The sequence below is a fragment of the Psammomys obesus genome, unplaced genomic scaffold, assembly GCF_907164565.1.
Source record: "Psammomys obesus unplaced genomic scaffold, mPsaObe1.curated_primary_1811, whole genome shotgun sequence".
NCBI classification, from domain to species: Eukaryota; Metazoa; Chordata; class Mammalia; order Rodentia; family Muridae; genus Psammomys; species Psammomys obesus.
The window spans coordinates 15,626,898-15,650,571 of NW_026596109.1; the positions used below are offsets into that span (position 1 = coordinate 15,626,898).

At 41.7% G+C, this 23,674-nt stretch overlaps 1 protein-coding gene across 1 annotated transcript in view; it reads left to right on the forward strand.

The window, feature by feature from the left end:
* Positions 1-4,778: 4,778 nt before the first annotated feature.
* Acyp2 (acylphosphatase 2) overlaps positions 4,779-23,674 on the forward strand; it is a 136,623-nt gene continuing 117,727 nt past the window's right edge. The window contains exons 1-5 of the mRNA XM_055628748.1: positions 4,779-4,793; positions 4,860-5,042; positions 7,445-7,682; positions 21,950-21,966; positions 23,564-23,673. Coding sequence (XP_055484723.1) covers positions 4,779-4,793; positions 4,860-5,042; positions 7,445-7,682; positions 21,950-21,966; positions 23,564-23,673 — 563 coding nt within the window. The remainder of the gene's footprint in view (positions 4,794-4,859; positions 5,043-7,444; positions 7,683-21,949; positions 21,967-23,563; position 23,674) is intronic.

Below are 23,674 nucleotides of genomic sequence, written 5' to 3' on the forward strand. Positions count from 1 at the left end.
AAGACCCCGTCTGGCCAAAAAACTAAAACAAACAAACAATAAAACAAAGCAAATAGGCAAACAAAAACAAAGCTGATGATGTCAGCTTTGCATTCAAAATTTTAACTCTCTAATTGGACTCAGAGATGCTCTGTTCAAAACTTTGGCTCAGTGGTAGGGCATTTGCCTTCCGTGTGTGACATACTGGCTTTAGTTCCCAGCATTGCCAAAGCATGGCCAAAAAAAAAAAAAAAAAAAAGAGTACTGGTCAGTTAACACATTTAAGATCTGAGCATGGTTTGTTGAATTTAGCTGGTTGGAGAAAGGAAACTTTTAAATCCATTTTGGCTAAGACCTGAAATAGTAAAACCACTGTTATATTAAATTCAAGATGAAATGCTACACGCCCTGTAGAGAACACAAATGAGCATTTTAAACCATCTGTACAGTTGTTAGCCATCTTACATTCCAGAGATTCGTTTTAAGGACTCACTAAGGAGCTGCAGTCTTTTTAGCCCACCATGAGAGAATGTGAGGGTGCGTGCGGTGAGGTATTTCCCTTTATCCCAAACACAGTTAGGGGCTCTTTAAAAGAAGCTCTTTGAGGACTGGAGAGGTGGCTCACTGGTTAGGGACACTGGCTGCTCTTCCAGAGGACCCTGAGTCAAGTCCCTGCAGCCTACATGGCAGCTCACAACTGTCTGTAACTCCAAGATCTGACACTCTCACATAGACATGCAGACTGTGGTGTTAACTCTTTGGAGGTAGAAGGAGAGGAAAGGCTGGAGAAGTCTGGACAACAGTAGAGGGTGAACCCTGAACCCAATGTCGTCTGCATTCATGGCACGGTAGAGAGTACCCAGTGATGAGGTGGGATGGAAAGGGGAAGGCTAAGCCTGTGACCAGTTTAAAGTGGATATTTTGTTTTGTTTTATTTTGTTTTGTTTTTAAGCTGGGGGAAAGTTTTAGCCAAAAGGTTGGAGGGTCATATTTAATACAGAAGTGGGCAAGGAACAAGTTCAGAGCAGAAGCACTGTCCAGAAGCACTCAGTTGGGATTCTGTTGTGCCAAAGCCACGACTCTTCAGCAAGGTATTTCAGTTAGGTAGTAGAGCATCAGAGAATGGAGGAGGTATCAACGAAGCCTTCTCCCATCTCTAGCCTAAGCAGTACTGAGGTAAAAGAGATAAGATGACCTAACCCTACCTAGTCCTTCCCTGTTTTAAAAAGTAAATTGGGTTGTGATTAAAAACAACAACAACAAAACTGCTTAAAATCTGGGACTGAATTTCTTTTGGGGAAAAGTTCTTTCCTGATAAAATGTTTAAGCAATTTTCTGATAGACTATAACAGGATGAAAACCTCTTTCATAAAGCTAGCTACTTACTCAGCTGTCTGGCTGGTATCTAATGATTTTGAAACTAGTTTAGTAATAATTTTCTAATCATATCTTCAACTATAAAGTATTCCTTCTACAAGGTAAGCATTGATTGGCTCAATTAGGCCTCTTCACACATGGAGACTGATGAATCTGCTCTTTCAGTGACAACAAAAATACTTCCGGGATAGAAATACTGTTTCAGCAGAGGCGGTAATTTTGGTTGCTTGTGATATCAGTCATATTTCTGAGCATTCAGTCTAGGAAACTCTCAGTGACTTTTTGTGGTGCTCTTTGTTACATCAAATGATATGTGGACATAGAGATGGTATTGTTTATCTTTATTTTGCAGGTTCTAGTGCCTGGTCATCTGGTATCAATGGACAAAATTTTTTTCCTATGTATTATTCTAACATGCTCCTACACTACAAACAAGTTGCTTGTTTTTTTTTCTTTGTTTTTTTTTTTTGTTTTTTTTTTTTTGTTTTTTTTTTTTTTTTACATCTCCCTTCTCAACTCCTCTCCTCCCCTCCCCTTCCCTTCCTTCTATGTAGCCCAGGCTGGCCTCAAATTCAAGATCCTACTAACTGTTGTATTAATTACTTTCCTCATTTCTGCCACCAAACACCTAACAAGAAACAACTTAAGTGTGTGTTGGGGGGGTCACTTCAGCTCCTGGTTTGAAGGAATACTGTGCAACATGGAGGCAAAGACATGGGAAGAAGCAACTGTAGCCAAGAGTGTATGGCGGCTGCTTGTTCACACCTCAGCTGAACCGGAAGCAGATAGACAGAAGCAGGTCTGAACTATAAACCTTAACCCTGCCTCCCCCTCCTCCAGCCTGGCTCCACTTCCTGAGGGTTCCATAAATGCACTAAACAGGTGCCGAGCAGGTGTTTAAACACATGAGGCTATGGCGGCTGCTTCCCATTGAAACCTTTAGTGTCTGAACTGCCGGGATTGCACGGGTGTGCCACCAGGCCTGACCCACAGATTTCTTTTTAAAAATCCTGTCAAGGGAACGATTCGGCTAAATGTTAATGTCAGTGTGTACTAACACAGAGTCTGTTCATTCCCAACTGATTCTAAGGTTGTTGCTCAGGTCATGAAATCCGAACTTTATATATGAACTATGTAGGAAGATGCTGGATACGTTTGTGTAACGAATCAATCATGAACAGGATTGGCAGTAGTCTGTTTAGCTTGGTAGAGCTCTTAAACAAAACCTATAACTCGGTAATATGTATTAAGAACAATATACACAGGGGCTAGAGATTTGTCTCAGTGACTAAGAACACTTGCTGTCCTTCCTGAGGACTTGGGTTTGGTTCCCAGGACCCTTATTGTGACATACAACTCCAGTTCCAAGGAATCCTGTGCTCCCTTCTGGCCTCTGTATACATATTATCCACAGGTATACATGCAAGCAAAACATTCATATACATAAAATAAAAATAATAAATCTTAAAAAAAAAACAATATATTCGGCCAGACATAATGGTGCACGCCTTTAATCCTAGCACTTGGAGGCAGAGGCAGGCAGAGCTCTGTGAATTCAAGGTTATTTTGAGCTATCAAGCAAGTTCCAGAACAGCCAGGATCCTGTCTCCAAAACAAAACAAAATACAGAAAAAAAAAAAAAAAAAAAGAAAAGAACAATATTTTGGACTCAATATAGTGGTATATACATATCCACAATACCACACTAGGCTGAGGCAGGAGGATTGCGATTCTAAGGCCACATGGGCTACACCGTGAGACCTGACTTCTGAACACCCTAAAAAGAAAGAAAGGAAGCTACATGCATATTTCTTTTACAATATTATTTTTTATGATGGTGAAAAATGGGAAGCAGCCTGAAGGCGCAATAACCTGTGCTTTTCAGGTTAATCTTTGGCTTTATATACTTAATATAAAAAAACTATTAAATTATTTATCAGGAAGACTATATGAAAGAGAGCAAAAATTCAATGTATACGTAAAGCATGTATGATTTAAATTCATGTTATAATTGAATTCATGCTGTAAGGATTTAAGTACATATATATGCACACACAAACGTATGTTTGTACACACACCTATTATATGCAAGAGAGAATGTATTAAATGTGCTGAGATTATAGATGACTGATTTTTCATTTTCTGTTTTTTCTAATTCTTATTTAAAATTTCTTAATATTAGAAACATTTGCTCACAATTCTAAAGTCTTAGGATCACATTTTCTTAGCAACCATGGTGTATAAAAATTTCCATCTGCTAGTGTTCAGCTGTTAGCAGACAAAGTCCATTTTTTTAGCTAAGTAAATATCAGTTGCTGCTATTTAGCACTTCTAAAGTTAAAATAGAACTACGTAGTAGCTGGCAGAGGTGTTCCTGGGTAGATGTGGAGAGAAGCAAAGGGCTGATTAAGAAAAGGAAAATGTCATTCTTCCCAGCCAGTAATCTTGAAGATACAGAATGGGGGCGATTTCCCTGAATGAGGAGGAGAAAATCTGACAAGCAGCGAAGGCGCCTGAGCACCAGTGGGAAGAGCTGGCAGGAGCTAGAGGCATTCCAGATAATGCAGGTTCCAGAGAGGAGCTCCTATTGTGTTGTGCAGAGATCTCTCGGCAGTGGGCTGCCCTCAGGGTGTAGGGAAGCATGCCACAGCAGGTTAGTGCCAGCTGGAGACCGTAGGATTGGTTCTGAATGTAATGGAGAGAATTTAAAGATATCTGAGAATCAAATCTGTGTTGACTCCATAGTCTTCATGAAGTGACTTGGGAGATGAGAGGAAGAGTTAAACTGTGAAGTCTCTGAAATGTTAAGACCTTCATTAGATAAATTTATCCAGACCAGCACTTCTAGACCATATCATACTTAAGAAATGACTTAACCATACTCTGCCCAAGTTTCAGAGTACTTTTTTTGATACAGGGTCTCATCATATAGCTGTGGCTGGCCTGGATCTCCATGTGTAAACTAGGCTGGCCTCATACCCACAAGAGATCAGCCTGACCCTGCCTCTCCAATGTTGGGATTAAAGTACTATACCACCGTGCCTGGCCCTGATTTTTTTTTTTTTTTTTTTTTTTTTTTGTGCATGTGTTCCCAGGGAGAATTGGCACACAAAATTTAATCAAGTTGTAGTAAATTCTTTAACGTGAACAGATGCAAAGAAATGTGTAAAGGTGTTGAGACTAACAACTGAATTGAGAAATCCAAATTCTCACATGTGGGAGTGTTTGAGCCAGGAATCCCAGCACTGAGGGAGGCAGAGGCACACAGATCTCTATGAGTTCAAAGGCAGCCTGGTCTACAAAAAGAGTCCAGGACAGCCAAGGCTATACACAGAGAAACCCTGTCCTAGAAAAAAAAAAAAAACAGTCCTTGACATTTAGAAGGCAGATTATCAAAAGCTCTATCCTGATTATTCGGAGTGATGGGTTGCTATAAGGTAAGACTTTAAGTGGCTCACCAGGAGACATAATTCTCTAAACATAAACTATCTCAATTGTCCTAGGAAACTAAAATGTCACTGAACGATAATCAAGACCATAAAGACAAAACTGTGGAAGAACAGAATGGCAGACAAGGTGACAACAAGTCCTTGTTCCCTTTACAGCTTCTCACCCTCCCCAGTGTCGCTTCTCCTTCGAATAGGGATGGAGGCACAAACCTTCCTGATTCCGCAGCCGATGAAAAGGTCAAGCCCACCATGGTTTAGCTCGCCATCGCCATAGATTTGGCAGTTGCCAGAACACTTCATAATTCATTCGCTGCCTTCATTTCTATGGCTGTAAAGAAACATCTTGACCAAAGCAAGCTGGGGAGGAAAGGGTTGATTTGGTTTACACTTCCATAGCACTGTTCAGGTGGGCAGGTACCTGGAGCCAACACAGAGGCTGTGGGAGGGCGCTGCCCACTAGCTTGCCCTTCATGGCTCCCTCAGTCTGCTTTCTTATAGAACCCAGGAGCCCCCGCCCAGGACAGTACCATCAGAGTTGGCTGGGTCCTTCCCCATCAATCACTAATTAAGAAAATGCCCTGCAGCTGCATCCTATGGAGGCATTTTCTCATTGCTAAGCAGGTCCCTCATGTCCAGCGCCAATCTCAGGCCTAAGTGAGAAGTTGGAAAAGGGGATATTGTTTCAAGGGCACAAAATCTGCTCACATGAAGTGAAGATCACCACATTTACAGAATGGTGAGTACAGTTAAAAGCTGATGTATATTTAGTCAGGCTTGGTGGTGTATACTTGTAATTACAGTGCTCAGGGAGCCAGAGGTAGGAAGATCTTTGTGAGTTCAAGGCCAGTCTGGTCTATAGGACAGTCAAGGCTACACAGAGAAACTCTGTCTCAAAAAAACATATATATATATTTCATCTCACATCTGATTTCATTTAAGATCTCAACAACATATATTATATAATAAATATATTGTCGATATATACTATATTATATACAATTATTATACAACATACTATATTATATTGTGCAATATATAATATACATTATAATTATATGTAACTATAATTACATTTATGTAATTATATATATGAATGTAATTATATTATAAATATACATATCATATAACATACCTAATATATAATTTGTTGAGATCTTAAATGAAGTCAGATGTGAGATGAGTGTTAATTAGCCTGAATTAATCTGTGTATCTATGTAAAAACACCTAAAACTTAAAATGGACACACTAAACCTGTTAGAAGAAAAAGTGGGGAAAACCCTAGAACTCACTGGCACAGGAGACAACTTCCTGAACAGAACACCAACAGCACAGGCTCTAAGATCAACAATCAATAAATGGGACCTCATGAAATTGAAAAGCTTCTGTAAAGCAAAGGACACTGTCATCAGAACAAAACAATAGCCTACAGACTGGGAAGGGATCTTCACCAACCCTAATATTCAGAATGTATAAAGAACTTAAGAAGTTAAACAGCAACAAATCAAGTAACCCAATTAAAAAATGGGGTACAGAGCTAAACAGAGATCTCAATAGAGGAACACTGAATGGCAGAGGAAAACTTAAAGAAATGCTCAACATCTTTAGTCATGAGGGGAATGCAAAGCAAAATGGTAGGAACTAGAAAAGATCATCCTGAATGAGGTATTACAGAAACAGAAAGACACACATAGTATAAACTCACTTATAAGTGGCTATTACACATATAATATAGGATAAACATACTAAAATCTGTACACCTAAAGAAGCTAAGCCAGACGGAGGACCCTGGGTAAGATGCTCAATCTTCATTCAGAAAGGCAAATGAGACGGACATCAGAAGAGGGGAAAAAACAGGGAACAGGACAGGAGCCTACCACAGAGGGCCTCTGAAAGACTCTACCCAGCAGGGTGTCAAAACATATGCTGAGATGCATAGGCAAACTTTGGGCAGACTGCAGGGAATCTTATGAAAGAATGGGGAGATAGAAAGCCCTGGAGGGGACAGGAGCTCCACAAGGAGAGCAACAGAACCAAAAAATCTGGGCCCAGGGGTCTTTTCTGAGACTGATACTCCAGTCAAGGACCATGCATGGAGATAACTTAGAACCCTGCATAGAAGTAGCCAAAGGCAGCTCGGTGTCCAAGAGGGTTCCCTAATAATTGGACCAGGGACCATCTCTGACATGAACTCAGTGGCTGGCTCTTCGATCACCTCCACTTGAGGGCGGAGCAGCCTTACCAGTCCACAGAGAAAGCCAAAGAAGCCAGTCCTGATGAGAACTGATAGATTAGGTCAGATGGAAGGGGAGAAGGACTTCCCCTATCAGTGGACTGGGAGAGGGGCCTAAGAGAAGAGGAGATGGGGGAGGGGGCCACAGCTGGGCTACAAAGTGAATAAACTGTAATTAATAAATAAAAAAATAAAATAATCCTTCGACATTTTATCCTCGTGTATATAATGAGTTTGGGTAATTTTCATCCCCTACTGCCCTCTCTCACCCTTTCCCACTCTGGCTCTACCTCTTCCTCCTCCCAGAAAGTTCCCTTATTTTCATCCTTAAAAAAAAATACATAGTTTTTCTTGTGTCAAATAAACGTTAGTGGGTAGATGAAAACATTGGTTGGTTTCATGCCCTCAGGCGCCCGGCCTTGGCAGCGCAGTGGCCTGCTTCGGTTTTCTGCGCCTGCCGACGCGTGACCCTGCGCGCTGGTGTCGCGGCGCCCTGGGCGCCGGTGCCAGCACCCAGGAGCCTCCGTCCCCGCGCGCCGCCGCAGCGTCCTCGCCGCGCACCCCGCCGCGGATGCTCGCGAGAAGGCTGGTCGCCATGGCGGGGCCGCTCAAGTCCGTGGACTACGAGGTGTTCGGCAGAGTGCAGGGTACGGCCTGACCCCGGGAGGCCAGCACGGGGCGGAGGGAGGAGGGGAGGACGCCAGCGCCATCCATCTTATGGATGCCTCTTCCTTCGGAGCCAGGGACTTCCGCTCAACCATGACACAGCAGTCCCGCGTGGGGAGGAGGAGGGGATGCGCGTGCGGGGCTGGCGCGGGCGGAGGGAGGGAGTCACCCAGGGTACCCAAAGGGCGGCTGCCGGCTTACTGGAAACCGGTGAAGTGGGTCGGAAAAAACGGGTTATTGGTCACAGAAGGTTATAAGGGCTTGGGTTTAGCAAGGATGATTTACTTCGTCAGAGGTTGTAATCCCTCTCCAGCTAACTAGCACTGTTTCCTTCCTGGGTTTTGGAGACTGAACCTTACATATTTATACATGTTTTTGCATTTGTACACTATTATCACCGAATGATACCCCGAGGCAATTTAAATGAAGTTTTCAAATTTTCGTTTGCTTATGAACTAAAATAGCTGCACAGAACATAATGTTCGACTTATTGTAATCAATATCTTTGTATCTGTAAATTAAAACATTATTTGAAAGTTTTCTAATGGGGCTTGACATTTCTAATGGCGCATGCCTTTGGCAGGCAAACCAGGGGAATCTTTGAGTGCGAGGCCAGCCTGGTCCACACACTTGAGAAAATTATCAAATGGAGTATGAATACTCTAACTATTCAATATATATCAGTAGTTTAAAAGAAGAAAACTTTGAGACTAGGAGTGTAGCTCAGTTAGAACAGTGCTTGCCTAATATTCACCAAGCCCTGGATTGGATCCTCTGGTCCACAGACACACCCAGGGTGTGGTGGCAGAGTCTCATAATCCAGCCAGCACTTGTGAGGGGGCTACATATCCGAGTTGAGACCGCTTAGAGACAAGAGGCCTTGCTCTTCAAAATTAAAACAGTGCTTTTCTTTTTTTTTTTTTTTTACAAGGGTGTAACTTCCTGTTTCATTTCCATTCTACTTCTTCCACATAACTTTTTAATAAAAAATATTTTAATATAATTTTTTATTTATTACAATTTATTCACTTTGTATCCCAGCTGTAGCCCCACCCTCATTCCCTCCCAATTCTGCCCTCCCTCCCTCATCTCTTCCCTTGCTCATTCCTGAGTCCACTGATAGCAGAGGACCTCTTTCCCTTCCATCTGGCCCTAGCTTATCAGGTCTCATCAGGACTGTCTTTCATAGTCTTCCTCTGTAGCCTGGTGAGGCTGCTCCTCCCTCAGGGGTTGGTGATCAAAGAGCCAGCAACTGAGTTCATGTCACACAGCCCCTGCTCCCCTTATTAGGGAGCCCATTTGGAGACTGAGCTGCCATGGGCTACGTCTGTGCAAGAGGTCTAGGTTATCTCTGTGAATGGTCCTTGGTTGGAGTATCAAAGACCGCTAGGCCCAGATTTTTGGTTCTGTTGCTCTCCTTGTGGAGCTCCAGACCCTTCCAGGTCTTTCCAACGTCTCCTTCTTTCATAAGATTCCCTGCATTCTGCCCAAAGTTTGGCTATGAGTCTCAGCATCTGCTTTAATACCCTGCTGGGTAGAGTCTTTCAGAGGCCCTCTGTGGTAGGCTCCTGTCTTGTTCCTTATTTTCACCTTCTTCCGATGTCCATCCCATTTGCCTTTCTGAATGAAGATTGAACATCTTACCCAGGGTCCTCCTTCTTGCTTAGCTTCTTTAGGTGTACAGATTTTAGTATGTTTATCCTATATTATGTCTAGTATCTACTTATAAGTGAATATATACTATATGTGTCTTTCTCCTTCTGGGATAGCTCACTCAGGATGATGATTTCTAAATCCCACCATTTGCCTGCAAATTTCATGATTTCCTTGTTTTTAATTGCTGAGTCATATTCCATTGTGTAAATGTACCACAATTTCTGTATCCATTCTTCAGTTGAGGAGTATCTAGGTTGTTTTCAGATTCTGGCTATTACTAATAAAGCTGCTACAAACATGGTTGAGCAAATGTCCTTGTTGTATACTTGAGCATCTTTTGGATATATGCCTAGGAGTGGTATAGCTGAATTTTGAGGTACACTACTCCTAATTGTCTGAGAAAGCACCAGATTGATTTCCAAAGTGGTTGTACAAGTTTACATTCCCACCAGCAATAGAGGAGGGTTCCCCTTTCTCCACATCCTCTCCAGCATGTGTTGTCACTTGGGTTCTTGATCTTAGCCATTCTGATGGGTGTAAGGTGAAATCTCAGGGTCGTTTTGATTTGCATTTCTCTTCCACATAATTTTATCCCATTGTTAGGTATGCATGAGAGTTTCTTACTGCTCACTCCATATCCCACCCAGATGTGTATGTGTGTTTGTATGTGTGTGTACATATAAATGGAATATGGGATACTTTTCTTAACTACCTTTAGGAATAAGTTTTAATGGTAACCATTAGTAGATTTAAAAGGTGAGTTTCTATTGGAAATTTATTTCTAAGCAGGAAAGCTGGGATTTTTTTTTTAATGGAATCTTGTTTAAAGCAGGGGAATATTATCCTTTTATTTTTATATTCTGTAAATATTTTACACTTTGGGGCAGTGTATCCAGGATAAGGTAAAAAAATGGATGAAAGTGTTTGTTTTTATAAGGAGCCTTTGTTTCAGAGTTCCCTGTGAAAAGAGAGGTAGGAAAGGAAAATCATAGTAGACCAGTCTGAGGTCAGGGGTAGGAAAGATGGCACCAGGGAGAAAAAAAAAAAAAAAGATTGCACAAGGAAACCATAAATTTGAAAAGTGACTCTTGAGTTTGTACCTTTAGAAAGGACACCAGCCGTCATGGCAGTAGTGTCCATCTGATCCTGCCTAATCTTAGAAGCTAAATGTTGTTGGGCCTTGTTAGTACTTTTGATACCCTGGTAACTTGACTACATCTGGAATTAACTAAAACCTAAAAATGGAGGGCAATCTAATCTGCTCTTTGAGGTGATAAAACATACCTTTAATCCACATCTTTTGAGGTAGGAAGCCCCGCCTCTAAGGGCTATGCCATCTGCTGGAAGGCATGGAATAAGGAAGTTTGCTGTCTTTGCCTGCTTCCTTTCTACCTGCTGGTATCAAGTCCATTCCTTCATTGGCTTTAGAGCCTACTTCTTTGGGATTCTGGTGTAAACTGAAGACCAGCTGAGACATCTAGCCTGGTGGAATGAGTGACTACTGAATTCTTGGACCTTCCATCCATAGGTAGCTGAGAGGAGCAGGCCTGACATCCCCCAACCCCCCCCCAAAAAAAGTCATCAGTTCTAAGAACTGGTCCATGGGTCACCAATACCAGGAGCAAGACAATAAAATTCCTACCCAAGGAATAGCCTGAAGGTCACCACAAGAATGGGAGGATATCTTATCTCAGGGTGGGCCATCTGTGCTGGGCAGCCCACCAACCTTGTAGTAGAACATTCATGGCACAGAAAATACCTAGCATTCCTGAGGTCTGTAGTTAGCTCACGCAATATTAGTTGTGTTAGTTAGCCAATCACTTTGTAACAGGCTTGCCCTTGCTGAATGGCACCCAATCTTGTAACTGCTAAGCTGGAAATTCCCGGTCCTCGCTCAAAACCCAACAAAAATCCTCCCCTTCCTGAGCTACACTGGAGAACTGCTGCATCAGTGAGCTCAAGCTGGAGCCTTGTAATAAAGACCCTACTGTGTCTGCATTGGAATCGGCTCCTTGGAGGTCTTTGGGGTCCCAGAGACTTGGGCATAACACGGCCATTGCTGGACTAACTAACCCTAACCCTATCCAGAGCCTGTAAGTCATTCTAATAAACCCCCTTTCTATATATAGAGCTTCATTCTTTAAGTTATGTTACTCTAGAGAACCCTGACTGATACTGATTTTGGTACCAGAACTGGTTGTATGGTAATAGGAGTATAAGGATGAATTTTTTTGTAATATTTTTAATTTATTTTTATTGATTAGTTCATTCACTTTGTATCCCACTTGTATCCTCCTCCCTCTTCCCCTCTCTATCTCACCCTCCCTCCCTCTTTTCCACCCATGCCCCTCTCCCAGTCCACTGATAGGGGAGGTCCTCCTCCCCTTCCATCTGACCATAGTCTATCAGGTCTCATCAGGAGTGGCTGCATTGTCTTCCTCTGTATCCTGGTAAGGCTGCATCCCCCGAGGGGGAGGTGATCAAAGAGTAGGCCATTGAGTTCATGTCAGAGACAGCCCCTGCTCCCCTTATTAGAGAGCCCATTTGGAGACTGAGCTGCCACGGGCTACAGCTGTGAATGGGTTCTAGGTTATCTCCATGAATGGTCCTTAGTTGGAGTATCAGTCTCAGAAAACACCCCTGTGTCCAGATTTTTTGGTTCTGTTGCTCTCCTTGTGGAGCTCCTGAAGGATGAATCTTTTAAGTATCTGGAATAAGCTTTCCAATTTGCCAACACCTTTAGTTAAGTGAAGTGTCTCCTGGAAGTTTGGAGAGTACTGAAAGTTCATGATGTGAACTATTTTACAAACTTAAGAAGATAAATCTTTTGATTATTCTCATTCACTAATTGTGACCTGCAGAGGATCTGGTGATTCTGTATATAAAGCTTTAGACAATTTGTGGGAAAATGAGGAAAATGAGGATGTTTTGCTGCTCCTAGATCTCTGCATATATTGACAAGAGAAAGGAATGAGCTCTGTGATAAACTTAGCCAGCTGCTAGCATCTCAGAATACAGTGAAGGACAACAGTGAACTTCATGATAAAAGTGGCTGGCTCCAGATGTATGTAAACAGTCTAAAGGCTTCTAAGTATGTCCTAGAAGAGGGTCTTCTCTCCATCAGACACAGAGATCAAGTTTCAGAAAGTCAAACTGAGGTCCTTATTATAAGGTTGGCTGAATTACAGGGAAAATTCAGGTCTGGGCCTTGGAGGAGTATTAGTGGTTAAGTAAGGTAAGGAATGGGATCCTGTAGCTTGGGGTGGCGTGTGTGGGAGGACCCTGTAGCAGCTGAGAACTTTGAACCCTCTGACTTTCAAGGGTTTAACTCACCTGAGAAAGTAGTCTCTCTACCCTCAGCAGAAGACACACTCATATCCCAACCCGTTCTTCACCTTTGACTGAGGAAATTAACCCTTCATTGTCTGCTACACCATCAGTAACTTTCTCTGAAGGAGATGCCAGGATACTGGTGTTCCTCGGGGCCCACCAATAGTTGCCTCTAGACAGAGGCAGACTCTAGTAAAGCAGGCTTCTAGAGTGGTGCTCGAAAGTGTAGTCCATGAGGAGGTTCGCTACGCTACTAAAGAGCTTAATGAGTTTGCTAATTCGTTCAAGCAGAAGTCTAGAAAGGATACTGTTGGAATAAACACAAAACTGGGGCTGGAGAGATGGCTTAGTGGTTAAAAGCACTGCCTGCTCTTGCCAAGGACAGGGGTTCAATTCCCAGCACCCACATAGCAGTTCATAACTGTCTGTAACTCCAGTTCCAAGGGATCTGACACCTTCACATTGATGCACATAAAATAAAATTAAATAAATTAAAAAAAACAAAACAAAACATAAAACTGGATCAAGCTAAGTTTATTGATACGGGCGCACTAAGTGGAGATTCTGGGTTTAATATGGAAGTTCACACAGTTTTAAATAAAAAGTAACGAAAATTAGTTTGAATGGTTGGCTGAAGCGTCAAAAGATGCTTTTGTCAAAAGATGGCCTACTGAAAAGGAGTTAGAGACGCCCAATATCCCTTGGCTTAGTGTTGATGAAGGGATTTTAAGGCTTAGGGAATTGCAATGCTAGAGTGGGTACATTGTAAAACCTAATCCCATCGGAAGGCCTGCCATCATTCTCTTCACTAATCTTAGAAAACACAAAAGGGTGAGGGGGGCACCAGCACACTTGAAGAGCGTTGCTGTCGCCCTCTGCCTTGTACCAGACCTTAGCATTGGAGACACTACTGCTCAGTTGGGTGAATTAAATGCAGAGTGTTTAATTGAGCCGGCATAGCAGGGGCCAAGTGGCAGCACTGAACCACCGACGGCAAGGTGATCTTGGTGTTATACTGGGCAACATAGACAAAGCTATGTCCATAATGGCCTAACCCGTAATGAACAGCACAAGCAAAGTGAATTTTACGGTGGTGCGACTCGTATGGACCTTTGGTGCCGGCTAATCAATTATAGTGTTTCCAGACATGAAATAGATAAGAAGCCTACTGCAGTTTTCTTTAATCTCTATATGTGGAAAATTTCTCAAACGAATGAAAGAAAGTCTACCTCGGATTGTGGCAAAAGACCGTCAGTTTCCAGACTTGAGCCAGTTAGCAGACTCAGAACTCCCTGAATGAAGGGACAGCCAGTTTCCCTTGAGGAAGGACATTGATAAAATACCTAAAAGTTTTACTGCTAGCCATTCTCCAGTCCTTACCCAAAAGAACCTATGGCCCTCCAGTTCAAGGAGGGGCTTATGGGGGGCCAGGTGATTAATGGGCTCTTGGCTGAAGTCTGACTCACAGTAGGCCCGGTGCATCGCCGATCTCATCCTGTGATCATTTCTCCAGTCCAAGAATGTCTAATTGGGATAGATATACTTAGAAGTTGGCAGAATTCTCAAATTGGTTCCTGTGCAGTGGGGTATATTGTAGTTGGAAAGGCTTTCCTGAGGACTTGACAGGAGACTGAGTCTTTGTCACAGCATTTGTAGCTCTGGCTTGGTTTACATCTTCCCCACGAATAAAGAAACAAATGATTTGGTGCTTTGCCATCTTTCTGTGGAATACTAACACTCTTAGAAAGGCCTCCTGGCCACGTGTTTGCTTACATGTGTTTTAGGAATTTGTTTTGACAGTGTAACTGGAGTTTTAGAATAGGGAAAGCTATTTGAATACTGATATAAATGTTTTTTGGGTTTTTTTTTTTTTAAGAGTCTGTTTAAGTGGATAGAGTGGTACATACCTGTAATCCCAATACCCAGAAAGCTGAGGCAAGAGGATCACAAAGTCAAGGCTAGCCTGGGCTACATTGTGTTATCTTGCCTCAAAGGAAAGAAAGGTAGAGGGGAAGGCTTTTGAAGGAGAAGAAAAGAAATATTACTTCAAATAATATTTGAAAAATAAAATGGTAAAAACAAACCATGATGACTTACTAACGGCCTTATCACATGATTTATACATGTATAGACAGATAAGTAGAAAACACGCATTTTAGGAATTGGAGATTTAAGTTCATTGGAATAAAGTGTAAGTGCGCTGACTCTCGCTCCTTCTCATGCTTGTATTCCATTGATAGTTCTACTACATTCCCTTCTTTCATTTCCTTTCACTTACACTATTTTCTGCCATAGCATTATTTGTGTTATCTGTGTTCCCAGGTCTGTGTCTCTCAGTATTTCTGGAAGGATGATATTTTGAAGGTCAGGCTGAGGGCTTGTTATATTGTCTTCCACAGGGCTGGTGCCTCGGGGGGGGGGGGGGGGGCTCAAAAGTGTCTTGAATTAAACTGCAGAGCAGTGATAGCTGAGATAAGGGAGTGTGGGGCTGTTTCAGCTGTCACAACATGTAGCTCCAGGGAACAGACCCTTGACCGTGGAGAAAGGTTAGGCAGAATTCTTAATCCTTATAAGGAAAGCTGTGCTGGCAATTAAAAGTATTAAACTCATTAAGGTAAGGGGACCAGTGAGAAGTCGGAAGGGGACACGAAAGGCAGTGAGGGTTTTGAATATGTCTGAAGTACATATGTGAAACCACATAAGCAAACATATAATTTATGTAATTAATGAGCACCATTTTCAAATCATTATAGGCTGATTTGTAGAGTAGTAATTGGCTCACTTCCTGCATTCAGAAGAGCGCATGCTCGCATCCTAAGATGAAGGCATACATTACAGTATGCAGATATGTTGCGAGAAAGAATTCAAGCATTTACACTCATCATGTGGTTTCTCTAAATGTCACTGTTTCCTTGTAGATTTAAAGTATATTCCCTTTGCATAAACTCACTTGTTTTTTTCATTGTTGCTTTTTCCATTAAGTAAGGAACAGGTTGCTGCTGTCTGAGCAACACATTACACTGGAGTGTTTTATGGCTGAAGGCACCTCTGCCTGTCCCAGTTTTCCAGGGCAGTGTGTCACATCAGCTCCTCTTCTCTTTATCAAGTGAAGTAGAAGCAGGGTGGGGGCAGGGAACTGGGAAAGCCCATTAGAAGCCTGTTCTCCGAGATAGGCCCTGACCCGGAATGTTCTGTTCGAGCCACAGCTGGAAAATTGCAGGAAACACGTCCCCACATCTACCTTTTCTTTCTGTTTACATGGCTCCCTCTATACACTACACATCAAGCTAGGAAGGATTCTAGAAGATCAGAAGATTCAAATGGGCTATGGAACTTTGTTGATATCTGCATGACTCATGCTTCAGAAAGTTAACAAGCTGGAGATTTTTTTTTTCCTTTTCTTTTTTCGAGACAGGGTTTCTCTGTATAGCCTTGGCTACAGAGCTACAGCCTGTAGCTACACAGGCGAACACTACTGTATCCATCTGGGCTGGAGATCTTGAGAACACTTGACAGACATATTCCTTCCAAGGATTTAAGATAACGGCCCCAAGCCTGGTGCAGTGCATGGCTGTAATCCCCAGCACATGGGGAGGCAGAGGCAGGCCTCTGTGAGTTTGAGGCCAGGCTGGTCTACAAAGTGAGTCCAGGACAGCCAAGGCTACACAGAAAAACCCTGTCTGGAAAAACCAAAACCAAACCACCACCACCAACAACAAAATGTCCCAATAAGTAATGTCCTCCTTCATTCTGTCAATTCTTGACAGGAAGAAAGAGAGCAGCGTGCGGGTGAATTGCCATGTAGGTGCATATAAGGGGTTTATAGTCATCAGTATTACAGATCAAAGTCAAGCACTCTCATGCGCGCTAGAGAAGGGCATGAACCATGCTGACACTGAGTGCTTCTCCTGAATTGACGAGGTGAGTCACGCACGGCACATCCCTGTGGAGAAGTCAGATACGGTTGAGTGGCCAGGAACATTTACTTCCTTGTTCCCCAAGGAAGTAAATAATGGGAGGGGTCAGGAGGCTTTCTCCTCCAGCAGTAGGTTGTAAAATCATGGGAGAGTGCAACCACTGAGTTCTGCTCACAGTAATTCAAGGTGACCTGCATTGTGCTCTATTTTATTATTTTATTTTATTTTATATGTGTGGCAGCACAAGAGCAGTGAGGAAGGAGTAGCAAAAACCTTGCTCTTTAGGTAAAGATATGAAGGCCTATATCACAGTTCTGTTTTCACTTTCTTCTATTTTTATAGTATCTTTAGAGATTAACCTATTTTCATATTGTGTTAAGTGTATATATATATGTGTGTGTGTAGATGTGTATATGCATATATATGTATATATACATATATGTATATAAGTGTATATGTAATAAATACATATATTAAATGCATACATATATATCTTAAAATTTAATTGATATGGCTATATGTATATTTACAAGGTTACTAATGAATTGTTACAAAGCATTCTTCAACTAGCTTTTCTTTTCTTTCTTTCTTTTTTTAATTTATGCAATACCTGTATGCCCAGCTCTGGTCTAGCAGAAAGATGTTGCCCCCATGGAGCTTACGGTTTACTGTGAAGATGGGAAATAAAAAGTGAATGGCTAAGTGTATAGTAGGCCTGTACAGGAACTGTGGAAGTGCAGAAATCACATCTTCAACCAAGTGCATAAAGCAAGAGTGACTGAACTGGGAGGGGAGCAAGGCTGTAAGTCCTCCAGTCCTGCTCCCAACAATGTACTTTCTCCAACAAGGCAGCACCTCCTAAAGGTTTCATAGCTCCCTTCCCCCAAATAGCACCACCAGTCAGGGACCAGGTGTTCAAGTACATAAGCCTATGGCGTGCATTTCTTAATCAAATCACCACAGGGGAGTGACAGACTGAGAGGTACAGGATTGGGAAAGATGTGGACAATGTGGTGACAGAATTCATTTTATTTTCAATATCATGAGGAGTCACTAGAGGGTTTTAAGCTTGGGAATGAAGTGATTTGATTTTACTTCAGGAGATAAACACACCTGCCTGGTTTGTGAAGAACAAGTGGCAGACAGAACTGGATGCGAGAAGGCTAGGAGGTTCTTGTAGTAGATAAGTTGAGAGATTATAGAAACTTTGGTTGTAAAACACGATTTCTTCTAGAAACAGCTGGAGCACAGCTCAGCTGTTTTTAAGTGAGTCTTTGGTACAATTTGGGGCTGGGATATAATTTTCTGAGGCCATGCATGTCTTTGCACATTTAATTGTGTGTGATAATCCTAGCTTTGGGCCTCTGAGTGTATTTTTCATCTGTAACATCACATTGCTTTTACCATAATAACTATTGCTCATAAATGAAGTCTGAACTTTCAAAAATTTAAATTTAAAATTATTAGTTTATTTTAAAAACTAGATTATAAAACATGTTTATAGTATTTTCATAAATGTTTCATTTTGAAAATTCGTTTTTCAATCAGTGTGTGCAAAAGTCACCGAGATAGGTTTGGCTGTCCAATACACTTTCATTTGTATCCAGGCTTATGGGTATTATTGCTAGAATTGATTTTTTCCTTTTTTATTTTTATTTTTTCCCATTTGCTTGTTTACTTATTTTTGTGTGTGGGTGTGTGTGGCAGTCAGAGGGCAGCTTGTGGAAGTTGGTCCTTTCCCTCCACCACGTGGGGTCTGGGGATTAAACTCAAGTTGTCAGGCTTAGCAGCAATTGCCCTTACCCACTGAGCCATTTTTCTCTTTTGACTCGGGATTTAATTCCTACCAAGCCTAGAGCTCACTGTATAGACCAGAATGACATAGAACTTGAATTCTCCTGCCTCTGTCTCCCAGGTACTAAGATTACAGGTATATATTGCTATGTCTAACCCCAGCTTTAAATATTTATTTATATTGATCTTTTTGAGACAGAGTCTGATGTAGCCAGATTGGCCCTGAATTTGCCATGTAGCCAAGGATGTCATGCATTTCTGAGGTTACAGAACCACCCCACTCCGTTTCTTGGCCTATTTTTGTCTGTTTGATGTCCTACTTTTCCTACCATATCGTAAGCGACTAGATGTGAGTGTATTGCCTGTGTGTGTCTGCAAAGCCCAAAGAGGGCATACGCGTGAATGTATCACATGTGTGTATTTGTGCACACACAGAGGCCCAAAGAAAACATTTATTTTCTTCTCCGTCACCATCTGTCCTTTGAGGCAAGATTATTTTCTAAACCCAGGGGCCTTGCAAGCTGCAGTGATCCTCCTGTCTCTACCTTTCTTGCAGCTGGGGTTACAGTCATGCACGGAATGCCAGGCTTTTACATGGCTGCTGGGGATCCGAACTCTGGTCTTCCTGCTTGTCTAGAAAACATTTTATTGGCTGAGACATCTCTTCCATCCCTGTTTGAGTCATAAGCCTTCATTTCTCCTTGTGTGACCATAAATGCTGAAAGGGTGTTGCTGTATGCTAGGGTGAGGGTTGCCACAGACTTCCCTTTCTAGGACAGTAAGTAGTAAGGGTGGAGGGGACAAACCTGAGTTTGCAGGTTGCTGGACAGTTCCAGCACCGACCATGATTGCCTGCAGGAGATTAGGGTTTGCTCTCCCATCACACAGGGCTTCCTGTGAACTATTGACTTGCAGGCTAGTAAGGCAGAGTTGATAAGCGAGCATCTGATTTCTCACCCACAGCAGCTGAACCACCCCGGTAGGAAACCGGCACCAGAGCTTGAACCCAGGGCCTTGTTCATGCTGGCGAAGTGCTGTACTGCTGAACTCCACCCCTGTCCTGTAATGTGACTCCTTCCTCCCAGCCACTGGCTGCAGACTTTCCTCAGTATCAGAAGATTCCCTGGAATCTAGGCACAGAGTTTCTTCCGTAAGGCGAGACGCTGTCTGAGAGTTTGATTTGTAAGAAAAATCCCAGGGACTGGTGGTTTGAGACTCTCCTATAAGTAAGAAAGAGATCTTTTTTTTTTTTTTTCCTTTTCTTACCTTTTTGTGATTCTGAAGCTTGAAAGTGTACGTACTAGGCCTGTGCACTGTCCCAGAGCTGTACCCCAGCCCTCCAATTTCTTCTTAACTTCAGTTGCCCGCGGGCTTTCTTTTCACGGTGCTCATACATGGGCTTGTTGAGTAGCTCAGAGGAGGTGTGTTCAGTACAGCCTGGAGCTGCCAGGCTGTGTACTCGGTCTACAGTTACCATATTCTGAGCTCTTTACTTGTGCAGTAGAACCTACGTGTGTGGGTTTCCGCTGGTCCCTTTTATATCTACAGGCTGACGTCTTTCCTTCCGCGAATAACAGATTGCCTTCTGGTTCTCCTGCTCAATTCTTCCTACTCATCGTTCTTCCACACTACATATATTTAAACAAAATTTTTGTAGTCCCCAAAAAATTCCAGTGGTGATATTACACTGTCTTTATTCCCTTACTGCTCTTTTTGTTCCTATTCATTTGATTCTACAGTATATTACCATCAGGAAACACTGCAAATTTTAAAAACCCAAGCCAAGCCTTCACATGCTCCTCCTACCCATGGTATGCCGTGTCTGCAACCTGCTGCTGTGTGCCTTGGAAGTTGGTTGGTCTGGTCCCTGTAACTCGCCAATCAATTTTTTTCTGATTGTTTTCTACCAAGGTGTGATTAACAATTGGTAATATTTCTCCTTTTTTACACTCAGTTTCTTTTGGCATATGCGGGATCTTGGAATCACCAGCAGAGTTCAGAGGACAGCCTCATCACCCCAGAAAGTTTCCTTGAGCCTCTTGGTACTACACTCTTCCCTCCCAGGCCATGGCAACAGACAAAATCTATTTTCAGTCTTTGTAGCTTTGCCTTTCCAGAATGTAATTATACATTATATGTGAGTTTAGCTTCTTTTTCTTAACATCCTGTATCTGGTACATACTTGTATTTCCCTTGGCTGTGCTTGTGTTCTTTTTTACTGATGAAGAGTATTGTGTGGACCCATCATGGTGGAGTCTGTGTGTGTGTGTGTATTTTACCTTTAGCTCAGGCTAGTTCTTTTTGAAAACAAAAAAAACCCCAGTATGTCTGTGAATATAAATGCCATGGTTCATATGTGGAGGTCATAGGGCAAATTGTGGGGAGCTGGTTCTCTTTTTCTATGCATTCTTTGTGATTAAGCATTTTTAGATTTGCAGTTTGATATTTGCAGATGACCTGAGATATGTTGTTTAGGATAATCATAATTCCTAGAAAAGATGTACTAGACCTTTGCAAATGGTCTTTAGGATACATCCTTGATAATTTGAAACTATCTAGCCTCTTGTTTGACTTCCATTAAAAAAAACCCAGTTCTTTATGTACCAGTATTTGGTTGCAGATATAAAACATGGGATATAAAATGGGTTGCGTTCCTTTCGTGGACGTGGCTCTGTATCTATACACAGGGGCACCTTCGTCACTGGGGATCAAAGACACATCCTCACGCTGCACTACGCCTTCCTGCTGAGCCGTCCCTACACCCCAAATGGAGCATCTTTGCTTACCACTCTAGAGAGAGAGAGAACAACTCGAACGATACTACCTAACCCACATGATCCAAAGTATGCATGTAATGTCAGCTACACCAGACAGTCTCTAGGGATCATTTTCATTGGCATTCATTTCCATTAATAATGAAGCCCTGAAAGCTCACACGCGGTCAAGCACTTACCATTTTCTGATGCTGGCTATAACTAGAAATAATATAAGCTATTTAAACTTGAATTTAGTTGTTTTACTTAAAAGAGAAATCCTAAAAACTGGGGCTAGGTAAATTTTATATCAACTACTCTTAACAGTTACTTCATTAATTAATTCAGTTTTGTGGAATTGAGGACTGTCTAGGGCTTCATACATGTTGGGCAAATGTGTGATTGAGTTGCATGTGTAGATGACCTTCTCTCCCTTCTTATTCTTATTATTTTGAGGCAAAGTTGTCCAGGTTGGTCTTGAATTTTTATGTAGCTTAGATTGGACATAAACTTATCATTCCTCTACCTCAGCCTTAAGTAGCCAGGATTAATAAACATTTTAAAAAATGATGAAAGTGTAATCCGGCATTTCATTATATACTTTGATTTCAAATGTTTTTTTCCAAGAAGTCTTTATTTTAAATGAAAATTATTTTTAAGAAGACCCTTTGAATGCATTCAGATACTGAATGTTTCATTCATTTTGTCACGCACCCTTTAATAACTACAAGTTATGACAGAAAGTGCGTAGTTTGTAAAAGGCATGCAAATGACATTTCTTTTTGTCCTTTCATTCAGGTGTTTGCTTCAGAATGGTAAGTGAAATCTCTCTTATTTTTATATCCTTGTTTAACTAGTGATTTTAATCATAGAACCATTTTCTTTATTGTTTTTATTAATTACAGTTTATCCACTTTGTATCCCCCCCTGTACCTCCCTCCTTCCTCTCCTCCCAGTTTCACCCTCCCTCCCTCTTCTCCATCCATGTCCTGCCCCAAGTCCACTGATGGGGGAGGTCCTCCTTCCCTTCCTTCTGATCCTAGTCTATCAGGTCTCATCAGGAGAGGCTGCATTGTCTTCATAGAACCATTTTCTACCCAGTTCTAATGTATTTGCTTATATCCTGCCCTTGACAGATGATAGTATTTTTCTTGAAATTACTGATTGTGGTTTCTATTAAAATCGTCATTAAAGTTTTATTACAGCTTTCTTGGGTTTTAGTTAAAATTTTCTATGAATTTCAAAAGTACTCTGGCATGTGGTTCTAATCAGGCATTTGTCTAGGTATACTGGATACAAATTATGGTTTCTCTCCCATGTTCTAGATAGAACCCCCCTTGGGGCAGGGGCATATCTCACACTGCACAGTGAGGTGTACTAATTTTGCACATTTTAGCAGCAATTCCTTTCATACACTATTGGTTTTATTTTTGAAAACGCTCCTTCCCCAAAAGTTAACTGTAGCTTGTATTTTCACCTATTCTCTAAGCTGGCCATCACCATTTTCAATCTCTGGTTGCTAACCTGAGGGTCCCACCATGTCCTAATCAATCAAGCCTCTCTGTATTTCAGGATAACTCTGTCCTTAACAGTTTATTGCCCGTATCTTCATTATTTTCATGATTTTCAGACTAGCGCCTGAATTTGTTCACAGCCCATTATCATCAGAACCCTCTGTGTGCTCGCCCTCCTGACCACTGTGTCTAGTATTCTTGCTGGTTTTATTTATTATTAAAATTATTTCTATTTTATTAAAACGTTTCAAATGATTCAGTGTCCATTTCTGCCTATATCTATTTATTTTATGTTGATCACAAATTGATATTTTTAAATTGGTGATTGAGAACCCTGGGTTCATCAGTCTTTGCAGCCTAGATTAGCAATATAATTCATCATTAATGGATGTGAGGAAAACACAATTGAATTTTGCGGATCTGAAAAAAATGTAATACAAACTATTTCCGAAGAAATTCTCACTGTTGATCTTTTTTTTTCTCTAATTGCACTGATCTCATGAATAGATCTGATTAATAAAACTCACTGTAGGTCAGTTACACCAGGGCACAGTTTTATTTTATTTTATTTAATATGTTTTGGTGTTTTACCTGCATGTGTGTCTGTGGCATACTTAGTGCCCATAGATGCCAGAACCGGAGTTGTCTACTGAAATTGGAATTACAGATGGTTATGAGCGACCATGTGGGTGCTGGGAATTGTACCCTGGTCCTCTGCAAGAGCAGCAGATGCTTTTAACTTCTAGACCCTATTTTAGAAATAAATAAATAAATAAATAAATAAATAAATAAATAAATAAATAAATAAACATTGTGAGTTTAGCAGTTCTGAATACTAGAGTTGTGTTATAAGTATAGACTTCTAACAAGGGACTTGACCTCTCTTGTTTTTTCCCAGTATACAGAAGGAGAAGCTAAGAAAAGAGGTGTGGTTGGCTGGGTGAAGAATACACGCACAGGCACCGTGACAGGTCAGGTGCAAGGCCCTGAAGAAAAGGTCGATTCCATG